Source organism: Manacus candei, unplaced genomic scaffold, assembly GCF_025592945.1.
Source record: "Manacus candei isolate 608988 ecotype Guabito, Panama unplaced genomic scaffold, ASM2559294v1 h1tg000019l, whole genome shotgun sequence".
NCBI classification, from domain to species: Eukaryota; Metazoa; Chordata; class Aves; order Passeriformes; family Pipridae; genus Manacus; species Manacus candei.
This window is the reverse complement of record NW_026138067.1, coordinates 3863471-3876562: the sequence shown is the minus strand read 5'-3', so window position 1 is coordinate 3876562 and position 13092 is coordinate 3863471. Positions and strand designations below refer to the sequence as shown.

General features: G+C 34.9%; 1 protein-coding gene across 2 annotated transcripts in view; it reads left to right on the top strand.

The window, feature by feature from the left end:
- The window catches only part of STK3 (serine/threonine kinase 3), a 123853-nt gene that overhangs the window by 24868 nt on the left and 85893 nt on the right, over positions 1 to 13092 (top strand). For both annotated transcript variants that reach the window (XM_051785225.1, XM_051785224.1), the window contains exons 5-6: positions 1950 to 2114; positions 2527 to 2694. In XM_051785225.1, coding sequence (XP_051641185.1) covers positions 1950 to 2114; positions 2527 to 2694 — 333 coding nt within the window. The remainder of the gene's footprint in view (positions 1 to 1949; positions 2115 to 2526; positions 2695 to 13092) is intronic.

Sequence of the window (13092 nt, the reverse complement as noted above, 5' to 3'; positions counted from 1 at the left end):
GTATAAATTGCCTGCGGATGATTGTCTGCAGATGATCACAGTTTTAGTGATTCATCACGGAATTATTAGCTCATGTAATGAGAATTGTCTCTTTCTGCAAATATCTTTTTGACCATGCTTCAGTTTATCTTACAGTTGATTTAAAGTCCCTTCTTGCTTGACTCAAGAACGGGTATATGGTTTTACGCCCATGGCATAATACCAGGAAAAGCATCTTATTTGAGCTGTGTATAACAGTTCTCCTGATGTAGAGTCCTTTGAAGCAGCATAGCAGTCAGCATAAAGTGGCACAAATAAAGGCTTTGAGCAATGTGCTGCTGAATAGAAACACTGAAAGATCTCAGAGATAAATGGCAGGCAAGGAATGCACAACGTGCAGCAGAGACAGTAACTGCTTGGCTTGGAGCTTGGAGCTAATGCCGCCATCAGTTTCATCCTCTTGCATAGGGCAAGGTTTATAAAAGTCACTGAGACTCCTTGAGTATAACAACACATGTACCTACTTGGAAAGCAATGCCAGTTTGAGCAGCTCCTACTCTGCTTTGTCCTTGTTGACTATCATAGAATCATAGAATCAGCTGGGTTGGAAAAGACCTTGATCCAACACTTGATCCAACACTATTGTGCTTACTAGGCCATGGCACTAAGTGCTATGAATTAAATCTGGGAACTGATTTGTTGGAAAAATAATTTGGCAAACAAGTTTGTTTTTAACTAGGGTCCACTACAGTTGTTCAGTGGAGGGACTGACACACAGTGGGAATTACTGCTGAAGGTTGCAGTGAAAGGAGGAACTGGAGCTTGGCACTGCTGTTTAAATAAATGTGTGTGTGACTGTCCCCTTGGGCTCCATACCCAGGTTTTATGACACTGGATAGAACCTGGAGTAGGGAAGCGGTTTTGTTTGTTAAATAATTAAAACTTGTTATGAGCAACTCAAGTGCAGATAATCTTGCTGACTAATATTTTTTTCCTTCTGTTGAGTCATTCTGTTGGTTTGATCATGAGTGGGTTTTTTGTTTCTTATGGGCTTTTGGTGGTAGTTGTTTTTTGGAGGGAGGTGTGGATGTGTACCAATGCTTTTAAAACTGAAACTGGAAGGAGTTGCTATTGCTTAATTTAATTTCTGTGTAGGACTGGAAAATTAGAGAAAGGGAAAAAATGCAACCCAGCATTGCAGCCAAATTAGAGTATTTGTCTTCAGTTTTGCAGTTTCTTGCATTTCTAAGAATGTGTCAAGTTCATTTGCTTAGTTCTTATATTAAAGCATCAATGTACTGTAATTAAATAGCATTTCAGTTATATGAATAGGTTCTTTGTATTTCCTTGAGAAATTGCATCACATGGAATTAATTATGTTTTTGTGGTTTTGCTTTTAATCTAGAATAAATGTTGATGAAAATCTGAGAAGTGTTCTCAGGGGGGTCTGGTATCTGAAAAAGAGGCTCTTACTGTTTCTTTGATAACACTTGTTCAGGATCTTATGTGTCCCTATTATGTTGATCTAAAGCAATGAGGATAAACAACTGCTAACTGATGACTTAGTAGTGGTGTGTTGTTTATAAAGCAAACAAATGAAAATATATCTCAATTTTATTTCACTGTGTTGTGTTTCCTATGGTAATGAAATGTCTGTCAGCTTGTTGCCACTTGACTTGCAGCTTATTCTATCATTTGTGGTGGCATATGATTCTGCAACATATTGAAGTTGAGAGAAACATTTTGGACTTTCAAGTCTACACATCTTTTTTTTTTATAGTATGTGTTTAATAATTGAATTTTTAATGATTTTGTTTTGTGCTTTAAAACTGAAGTTTTTCTGGTCTACTAAAAAAAAGTCAAGCATTGTTATTATTTATGATAATCACTATGAAGTGATCATGTTTTAAATAGTTCAAATATATACACCTTATGTGTATATCTGAAAATGGTTTTGTATTTTCTTGCAGCTAACAGAAGATGAAATTGCAACTATTCTGAAATCTACTCTTAAAGGACTTGAATACTTGCACTTTATGAGAAAAATACATAGAGATATAAAAGCTGGAAACATCCTTCTTAACACCGAGGGACATGCAAAATTAGCTGATTTTGGTGTGGCTGGCCAGTTAACAGTAAGTACCTGTACAAAGATATTTTAAAAATGCTTTAGTGCTTCTAACCATGTTCTTTTTACCTTTGTCTTCTGCCTTGAATTTTGTGTCTGAGAAGTGACTAGTGGTAGTGGCAGAACTAACATTCTTTATCATGATGAATATTTAGTGTATTGCAGGGCTATAGTTGTTTTTCTAACCCAGTGTATGTCCAGTGCCTGATGATCTCACTTTAAATTTTAGTTTGATGTTTATGATTATTACCACCTATCTGGCCTCTGTAGGATGATGGGCTGAATCTGTTTGGTCTTAATTGAAAGTCACTACCATTTGACCTTTAGGTGGCTAATTTAACTTTTAAATATAGAATTGATATCAAATTAACCTGAAAATAAGCATCTCTGTTTTAATTGCATAAATAATATAATTACAGGATACCATGGCAAAACGTAATACTGTTATAGGAACTCCATTTTGGATGGCTCCCGAAGTAATACAAGAGATTGGCTATAACTGTGTAGCAGACATCTGGTCCCTTGGTATCACTTCCATAGAAATGGCTGAAGGAAAGCCTCCATATGCAGATATTCACCCAATGAGGGTAAGTGTGTGGTGGTGGTTTTTGTTTGTTGTATTTTAAAAAAAACCTCTGCAAACGCACAAAACATGCAAAAAACCCTAATAGTAGAACCTTAAAACTGTATGTTTATGAATGGACATTTTAAGACTGACAGTTTTTACTTTCTGTGTTGCTTCCTATTTACTCACTTGCCTGTGTTTTAACACGTTTCTGTAAGGTTTCAGAATGCCTTTATTGCCACTTGAGAGGGAGTTAAAGCAGTAAGCATTTAATTGGCTTGAAGGCAAAATATAGAGCCTTGTGCATGCTGTACCTGCACTTGGAGAGTTCTGTCACCAAGAGTCCATCCTCCTTTGAAAGGCAGTTTTGAATTAAAGGTGACCTAAAGAAGGTTTCAGAATTGCCCTGTGTGAGCAGTGCTAGTATTAGTAACACCTGACAGCTTTTATTTATTAGTGACTCTTAAAGTCTCTTACTGAATTAGTTTACTTTTTGCAAAATAAAATGTAAATAGAATTAATCACTTCACTTGGAGAAGTTCAATGTTTATCTAGGAATAACTTACCACTGTTAGTCATACTTTTATTATTTTTGTAATGAGCTATAGAATAGCTATGATGATTGCACTGAGCATCAATAAACACTCCATTCTTAAATTTCTTATATCTAAAGCCCATTTTATATTAATAAGGCACTTTATATTGCCTAAAGCATATCTTTTTTCAAAAAACTCTTTGTAATTGGCTGCAAAAATGGCATGCATGCTATATTATTTTATTCAGTTTCCTTTTGCCTCATATATCAGGATCTTAATATAAGGAAACCACCAATATCAAAAGAAAAGGTACTGTTCATACGTGATTACGGTCGGGTGTTGCTTATATGAACTGAAGTGTATTTAGTGCTGTTGGGTTCTTGATTTTTGTTTGTGGGTTCTTGGCTTTTGGTTGTGTGTGCTTTTGGAGCAGGGATGTTTCCTGAAATTTCATGGCAATGTGCAGCTCTGTTAAAACTAGTGAGTGTTTTGCAATTTAGAAACATAATTTTGTAAGCAAATTTTAGTAGTTTTTCTGCACCATATTTTTTTCTGTGTAATTAACTGTTTTTAAATTACAAGTCAAATTGAAAATACTCGGATGAAATCTGTGAAGAAAATAAGTATCTCTGAAGCTTGTTTTTGATGGGAATTTAAGATGAAGTAACATCTAAATAATATTTTGAAGAATGATTGATGAAAAATTAAATTTATCAAGTGGCTGTGATTTTTGGTTATATTCTAATGAAAATGTCTTAATCACATCTCAGTAACATCACTGTATGTAGTTGCACTGGCTATTGAAAGGTGAGGACTGCATTATCAGTGAGGATTTTTATGTGCATGACAATAGCTGCTTATAAATCAAAGGTCACTGAGTTTGAATGCTTGTGGATCTGTTCAGTTCTTGCAATCAAGTGAATGCTATCAAAGGCCAAAGCAATTTAACACGACAATTCTGGATTACACAGAACATGCATTTTTGTTAATAAATTACGTTACGGTTTTTAAGGGCTTGTATGCAGTTAGTGCTCTTTTGTATATTTGATACCTACAGTTTTTCTTAATTTTTATTAGTGAGTTGTTACAGTGGTTAACAAGAAATACACAGATTTAAGTTGCAATAAGTTTCCTGGTGTCATATGATACAACTTCACAGGACTTTTGGACATATGTAGATGCTTTCCTACTTTGTTTTAGTTATGACATAGAATTGATACAGGCAAGCATGAAAGCTTGGGCAAATTTTCATTGCTTTTTCTAGATGTTGCTTGAGTTCTGTGGTATTTATGTAAGGCACAATTTTGTTGCCTGGGAATGCACAGTGAAATTACCGTGTGCACTATTTTGCTATAGGCTGGTTGGCACTACCACAAAGGTAATGCATTGCCAGTAGGCCATTTCCTTGTCAACTGCATTTATAGCTTAATAGAAATATTACATGACTTCTTTAAACAAGTGTTTTGGCAGAGAGGAAATAGCAGATTCCATGCAAACAAGCATAGCTTCCTCTGCTTAACCACACTCTTAACTACTCCAAAGAATTGTATTCGTTTCAGCTGGGAAAGAAGAAGCGGGAGGTGCAAAATGGAATTTTGGGGGTGGGGGGAAGAAAAAGCAGGTTTTTTCTGCTTAGGTGTTACCGTAGTAGTATATTTGACTGCATAAGTGTCATCAATGCTATTTCACTTGTTTCTCCTGCAAACCTGAGTGCAGCAGGACTTGTAGTTGTCATACTTGGTTTGAGACTCAAAGGTCAAGACCACTTGCAAGCTCAGTAGTTCTAATGCTTTATTCACCTAAGAATTATGAAATACCTCACAGATTCTATGAGTCTGTTTCTGCCTTTGCTAATGATGAAAAGTGAAACTTCTCTATTTTCTACATTTGGGTTTTTTTTCCAAAGAAGGAGTGTTTTCAAGTAGTTTTAAAGGAGAGAAAAATACAGATGTCCTTAAGATTACCCTAAAAGATGGTGATACAGCCACTAGAAATAGCAAGGAATGTGCTGATAAGTCAAAAAATCACTCAAACCTAGATAATTTAACCCATCTAACAGGGCTAAAAGCATGTTGATTGCAGTAGACTGTGCAGCAACCAGGGTTAATGTGTCTGACAGTGTTTGCATCTGCCTTTGATTGCTCTGCTGGGATGAGCACTTAGGAATTTATAGTGGAGCTAATTAAAGGGGAGTTCAGTGTGGTTCTAGAACAAGACTCAATCCCACTCTGAAGCTGCAGTGATGTTTTAACAGCTATACTCCTGTGTTCCCCATTGACTGCAGCATGTATGCTGTCCTGTAGTGATAAAGTATTTGTTTTAACAGTGTCAAAATTTAATTCAAACCATTAAATGTTTTGTTCAGTCACTCCTCATCATGTGCTATCTGTCCTTTTTGATTTCTAAATTCCTTTTTTTTTTAATCTGTAGTCAAAGCATAGAGACTGGCACTATCTTGCTGTAGTAGTTGTGATGTTGCTTTTTTGCTGAAAATTGGTAACATCCTTTTGAAATATTCTCAGTCTTTGCTAATCAAGACATGATCTCAAAATGTCACATAAGATTGTTCCTGGTGGAAGATTGTTTAAGTTGCAAAGTTTTTATTTGATCCATCTACTGCTGATATTTGACTTTATTAACAAGTAGCTTAATAAAACTTTGCTATAAAGCTAATCTTAAACCTTAAAAATGGCTGTTTTTTGAGATCCTTTCTATAGACCACCCTTACTCCCTTACCCAAATTTTTCCTTATGTTCATGCAATGACATAATTAGTTATTCCTGTGAGGCTGAGGATCAAGTGTGGGCTGCTGGCGTTAGAGACAGCCCGTCCTTAGCCAGGAGTTCCTGAGCTTTCTGTTAAGCAAGCACTAATGTTTTTGTGGCCTCACATGAAGTTGGATAAAGGAATTAATGTTCTGAAAAGTTAACCTGGTAGAAACCTGCTAGAACTGAGCCAGTGAAGTTGTAGGAGCCTGTAGGTGGACAGGAAAAATGGTTGAGTGGAGTTACTGCTTTTGAGACCTTTAGACCAACTATAGTACTGCAATATGTGTTTTATAAAATTTACTCTTCTTTACAAGGTCAACAGTTAATGACAGGTTGGTGTGCTTCAAATAAATGTTGGTAGCTTGCTTAAAAAGGAGAAGAAAAAAAAGCCAAAAAACCTCCAGACTCTTTTCTTTCGTGCTTATCAAGCATCTGTGTTGCTGTGGTGTGGAAGAAGCTGGTGGTAGACGTGTTTTTCAACACTTCATAGTATTGGTTTTTGTTTCTTTATGGTGAAGTTTGTTGGAAATGGACATGTGGGCATCACATGTTCTTAAGTGATTTGGAAAAAGCCAATTCGAACTGCTTCCATTTGCCTTAAGTCTAATCACGATATTTATTTTTCCATGGAACTTACCCAGATTATCCATGCCTCCTGCTTGGCCCATGTCACTTCCACCCTGGACTAATCTGTTTGTAATAACCTTTTATTCCTGATGTATCTGGTAACAATCTACCATTTCCTAGTTTTTTATTCTCGATATATTGTATTAAAACTGGAGATTGAAGTGAGAATTATTGCTCTGTAAAGCTGTAAGAAAAAAGGAGGTGTCAGTTGGAGCATATCAGTCAGATTGGGACCAGTTTTTAAGCCTTTGAGAAAATGGTTTCCTCCATGCCTTTTGTGCCAGAAGTTGAGGAGAGGAAAAAAGAAAAAACATTTCTGGGGATGTCAGTTGTCTTTCTTTGTAGTCACTCCTGCATTTCTTCTCTTCAACAGGTGGTGTTATCTCATCGGTTTATTATTTTCTCTGAGAGTTCACCTATCTTATCTCAGCATTACTGCTTTTAAATTCATGTAGGTTTGTAAAAGTATATTATATGGTTTTCTTATTTTAGTGCCTTTGCTTATCTTTAGAAAAGACTTTGAATTAACTTTTAAAAGTCCTTTACCTTTTAAGAACTTTCTATGAGATACTTTGTTAATTTATAACTTAAGATCTTGCCTGCTGTATCAAGATAGAGTGAGCTAATATTGAAAGAGTTTAAAATATGGATATTTAATTGTACATTACTGCTCATTATTTTACTGCTCTTCTAAATCTTGTGGAAGAATGACAGTGAGCTACGATGATACCAGGGGCATGTAATGTGTGTTTGCAGTGGGGGCCTAAGACACCGATGTGATACAGTTGAGACAACTTGGAGAAGCATGTGTTTTGGCTGCAGGTTTTTCAAAGAGCTGTTGGAAGACCTTTGGACTTCTCTAGGCCTTTAAATGGAATTTTTCCATTTGCTTTAACCAGATCTAAATGCAGGCGATGGCTGCAAAGGAGTGGTATTCCTACCTTTTCCATACATTTTCAACACCCATTTCTGCTGGAACCAGCATTTAGCTGGCCACATGATGAGCTGGATCAGAAAATGCATCCATCTGAAAACTAACCAAGTAACAAGAAGTAGTTTTCATTAACATTGTTAATGTGGTACTTGAACTAGGTGGGAACAGAAATGCGTGGCTGGAACTGGTAGGAGAATTGGGTCATCTGTTTTTGGCCATCAGCCAAATTGACTGAAGATAATTGCAAAACCAGAGTCTCAACTAGCTATTTGTAAATTTATTATGATTAAAACTTAATAATTATTTGGAGAAACTCCTGTATACATAAACTATAGCTGTAGGTGCAGTGCTGCCGTGCTGTTTTTGTTGCTCTGGGTTGCTTTGAGTGCAGAGTCTGAGGGAAGGGGAAGAGAATCCTTTTCCTTTTTCTGATAGACTGGTGCCTATAGACTGTGGAGCTTCTCTGAAGATAAATAAGACCTTTAAAAATGCTTGTTTTAACGGACAGACTGACATTTTTGTAGCCATTTGAGCTGTCCTTTTGGACTTTTTCTGGTTGGGCATATCAATAAAATTAGACAGGATACAACAGAACTTCATGGGGGAAACTTCCAGTGGCCCTCAGTTTGCATGCAGCTGAAGGCAGGTGTTGCTTCATAATATATTTGCCTCTGTAGTGCTATTCAAATAGATGTTATAACTTTATTCAAGGAAAAAAAGTGAGCACAATTAATTCCAGACAGTATTTGTCTAATAGAAAATAAACTATGTTCTCTATATAGATTGGGGGAAAAAAAGTAAAAAAAAAAAAAAAAAAAAAAAGAAAAAACCAGTGTCAACTCTAAGGAAGTGTGACTTAGTTTATTTAAGGATTCTTAAAAAAGGAAAACTTTAAATTTTCATTTAAATATGCTGCTACTTCAAATCAGTAAATAACCTGTCCACTTAATTTGATCAAAATGTGAATTATCGTATGACATTTTTTGTATGAATGAAACACCAAACCAGATGAGGCAATACTGTCAGCAGTACGTTAAAAAAGAAAAGGTGCCAAATGCTTTTTCATTCAAGATTTATTTCACTTGTCAAAAGAAATGTATTTATTTATTTCTTTTAAACAAGTGATCAATGTTTATAGTGCTTAAACAGACCTCCTCCTTACCTCAGCTGCTTCTGGTGTGGTGAGTTATTGCTGAGGTGTAGACCAGTTCCCAAAACCCTGTTCATAATTTGACTCCTTTCAACAAGGCTTCTGGAATGGAGAGATGATAAATGTTGGGCAAATTAAAATAAGTAATTGCATACATTTGAACTTGCATGTCTCTGCATGTTCCATTTTTTGTGAGCTATTACCTGATGTGATACCTAAATGAAATATTTTCATTGAATTTGTTAGAACCTTAATATCTAGATAATAGATCTACTGATCACCAGGGGAATTGCTCTTTCTGTGAGTTAAGATGACAGTTAGTGCTTGCTGTAATTGTAATGAGAATTGGACTTGCTTGTTGGTTTTTTTTGTCAGCGTTCTTTAATCGGTATGTAAAAGCATGTTTTCTGTGGGTTGTTTTATGTTAACTTGAGAAAATACCTTTCTAAATTTTCTGGAATACAATTAAGGTAACTGTTGCAATAATGTCATTTTTACTAGGTGAAAAGAGACAATTTTTAGGTACTTGGTGATAGTGTCAGTTTGACATTACTTTTCCTTGTGGTTGAGTTATTTTTAGCAGTGGATTGAAAAGTAAATAAAGGACGAACTGCGGTCCTGCAGACAAATCGTGATTTGTCAAAGTTGCACTTGTGGCTCCTGGGTAAGGAACTCATAGAGGTGCAGAGATCCTGCTCTGTAAATTAGTCTTTTTCATTTCAAGATATATGTGGTTCTCCAAACTGAAAGTTATGATTGATGATTTTAGTTAAAATATACTTGGTGTTCACTTACATATACTTGCTGATTTCAAATGCTTTTTTTCCTTTAGCTCCTATTCTTTGTGAAAATGCTGGGTATAGATACAGACATAGTACCCTTTGAATATAACTTCTTTTTTAGTATTTAATTCCTACAGGATTAATGGAGGCAGTGAATTTGAAAATTCATTTTTAATTTATTTATTTGTTTGTGATCAGCCTGTCTATGGGCTTATTGTAGAGGAGACAAGAATATTCTGATGAGTGAGGAAGTCAACCCAGGCAAGTGCCCCCAGGGTATAATCTAGTTTCTTGTGACACAGAAATATAATTTATTCCAGTTTTTCAGCATGCCTAGCATAGAATTTTAAAGAAAATTTCTCTATACCAAGCACGACTTAGCCAAGAAAGATAAATAGCATAAAAGAAATAGTGTGTGAGTTGTGAATTGTCCTCGGACGCTACAGACAAGTTTAGAGATATCTGGTTGCAAAGAATATGAAAAGTATCCTGTGATATTTTACTTATTTTCTTAAATTGCAATTGATAGTTCATTGCTTGACTTTATCAGATTAAGTTACATGTATTGAACCTCCAAGAGAATGATGCTCAAGCTTGGCAGCATCCGCTTTCCAAGACTTGACAGCTTGCTATACCAAGGGATAGTATGCTTAACATCAACCCATTTTATGTGAAAAGAGGGTTGTTGTAATAGTGTTTTGAAAGCAAGATAGGAAAAATACCTATTTGTTCTCTGGTGAAGCTTGCTGATGATAAAAATTTTCTCCCTAATGCCCCAAGGAACTTTTTGAAGAGGTTTTGCCACATGGCTTCTCACAGAAAAGATTGAGGGATCTGCCTGGTTTACAGAACTCCTGAATGATTCAACACTAGCATTGATACAGGCACTATGAAAACATTGGAGTACTTGAGGTGTATTTCATGATTAAATAGGATGATGACCTATTCTTGTCCACATTAAAGCTTTTGGAAAAGTCTACAGCCTAATGTGTGTATTTATTGCCTTCCTATAGGTACTGCTTTTTTTGCCTACTGTTTTTTTTTCTTGCATCTCGCTATCTTTTTTTTCCCTTCAGTAAAGAGGCGTGGTGAAAGTTCACACAGTAGAAGTGTCCAATATAAAGTGCAGTTACAAGTATTTGTAGTTACAGAATCTGGCATAAATGTTTCATCATTGTTTAGTGAATACATCTTCACTAGAATTTTCTTCATATCACTAGAAGTTTTGGAAATAGAATAAATGTTTATTACTGCTGAAAGTATGAATTCTTTACATTTTTTAATGATATCAGGTTTGCTGGTTGCATATGTGTGCAAAAAGGAAATGTTAAGCTGTCATGTGTAATAAAGTAGCAGAAGCAGAGAATATTTGAAATTTGTACTGGAACTGGAGTTTAATTTGAATTAAATGGAAAACATTTATTTCATGCTTCTAAATGAGGATTTAATTAAAATTAAATTAGTTCATCTTTTTAGACTTACCCCTGAATAGGAAATTTGAAACGTGCTTCAGTTGATGGTTGTTTTTCTCTGACTTTGATTAATCACTTTCAAAGTAAGTGGAGGATCAGTACAGTAATTTCATAATTACACACAAGTGAGTTAACTTGAAACTTTAACTAAAATAACTGTAAAGGAAGTTTGATCTTGGTTAGTTTCATGTAATGCTGTGCATCTTCTGTGAATGATTCACATTTGTAGAAGTGCTAATTTGAAAAAAGGACCATGCTATTGATACTACCCATTTATTTATGAGACACTTCAGTAGGGAAATGTTTGACCAGGAAATATTATTTTTCAAAGATGTTGGAACAGTAAACAGAAGTTGAATGAAACCATGAAATTAATGGAAATATTCTTGATGACTGGAGGGAGCATTGCATCAAGCCCTACATCTGTAAGCATTGTTAAAGATTGCTTGATAGAACTGTTAGTGCAGGTAAAGCCCGGAATACCAGGCCTGGCATGGCACATGTTAACTGTGCTGGCTGCTTTCTCCCTGGACAAATGTTAACAACAAACAGGCAAACAACCCCCCACCAAAAAGCTTGTTCAGAAATTTTAAATTACTGTAGATTTGCTCATTTGTGATGTTAGTAACATCACTGTAAACATAGCTGAGGCTGCGAAGCAAAATGATTTTGCAACTTGAAGATTTCAAGAAAATTTTATTTGAAATAGGTGATTCGTAGTAAATCATTGAGATGTATTAAAACTAGAATCACAGTTTTAACGAAAGACTTTTTAAATCAACTTTACAGTCACATTTGAAAAAAAAGTGCCTTTCCATCATTTGGGCATGTCATTGTATGCTGAATTTATTCAGTCTCTTTGTAACTCGCACTGTGGACTTGGAAAATTATTTAGCAAGATGTTTATGCACAAATTTAGGAGAATTTATTTTACTAAAAATTCTGTAATACCTTGCAGGATATAGTAAAATGTACCACGGATTTATAAACTTTTAAATGAAGAACTATATATATTTATTAGAGATGCTTCTATTTCTTTTTATTTCCTTTATCTTTCAAGTTCCAGGATTAGCACAGAATATTCAAAGTTAATTTTTATTCAAGGCTCTGGCAGCTAGCTCCATTGAAAAGGAGGGAATTTGTGTATTGCTTTTAACTGAAATAGGTCTATTTGGATTCTTTTATGTGACTAATGTCTTGTTAAGCCATAAAAGAACTCGGTAAATAATTTTAAGGCATTCTTGGAAGCTTGAATTAATGTTTATTTATTGAAAGGAATTGTATGTTCATTTTTTCTTAAATATCTTTTCTGTCATTATGGCTAGTAGACCTGGAGGGAGTGCTTTAGAAACTTGACTGCTATATTGCCAAATTCTAACGTATTACCGTTTTTAAAAGCAAAAATGTATTTACTTGGGTTTTAGTTAAAGGGATATTTGATTTTTTTAATTGCACGAGAGAAAACTACAATCAGATTGGGAGGAAAATATTAAGCTTTTATTGCTACTTACTATAAGATTTTTATATGCTTTAAGTCTATACTGGTTGTTTACTTTGTAAAAAAAAATCTAAAAAATTGCTTAGATTGAAAGGAAGGTAAAATTTGGAATGGAGAAAGCTTATTAAGACTATATGTACCCTGTTTCTGTTATGGTATTATATTGCCTTAAAATGTACACTAGGTAATTTTTATAAAGGATGATGCATATTTAATGAAGAAATTTATTTATTTAAAAGGAAGGGTTGCCAATCAGTCTAAATTTGTTTCAGTTAAAACTTGATGGTCTAAAGACAACTTATAATCCTTTTCTTGTTATAAAGTATTGTCAAATTTGTAGTAGTATCAGTTAAGTTTATGGAAACTTTGTTTTAAGGTGGTTTAAAATAGAACTAAATCTTTAATTTGTGTTTGATGGCACCTGTTTTCATTTTGTTTCCCTGGCAACACCAGTGGTATCAAAATTGCCCGTAGACCACCCTGGTGTTAGAGAAGAATGAAACCAGCCTGGCTTTGGCATTTCAGCCTTTGATTTTACTGACTAAATACTTAGACACGTAGCGCAGTCAGTACTATGTGTCTATAGTTGTGAACTAACTCAAATGATTTGGGTTTGCCATTTAGGATTTTTGTTTTAATTAGAATTTTCTGTA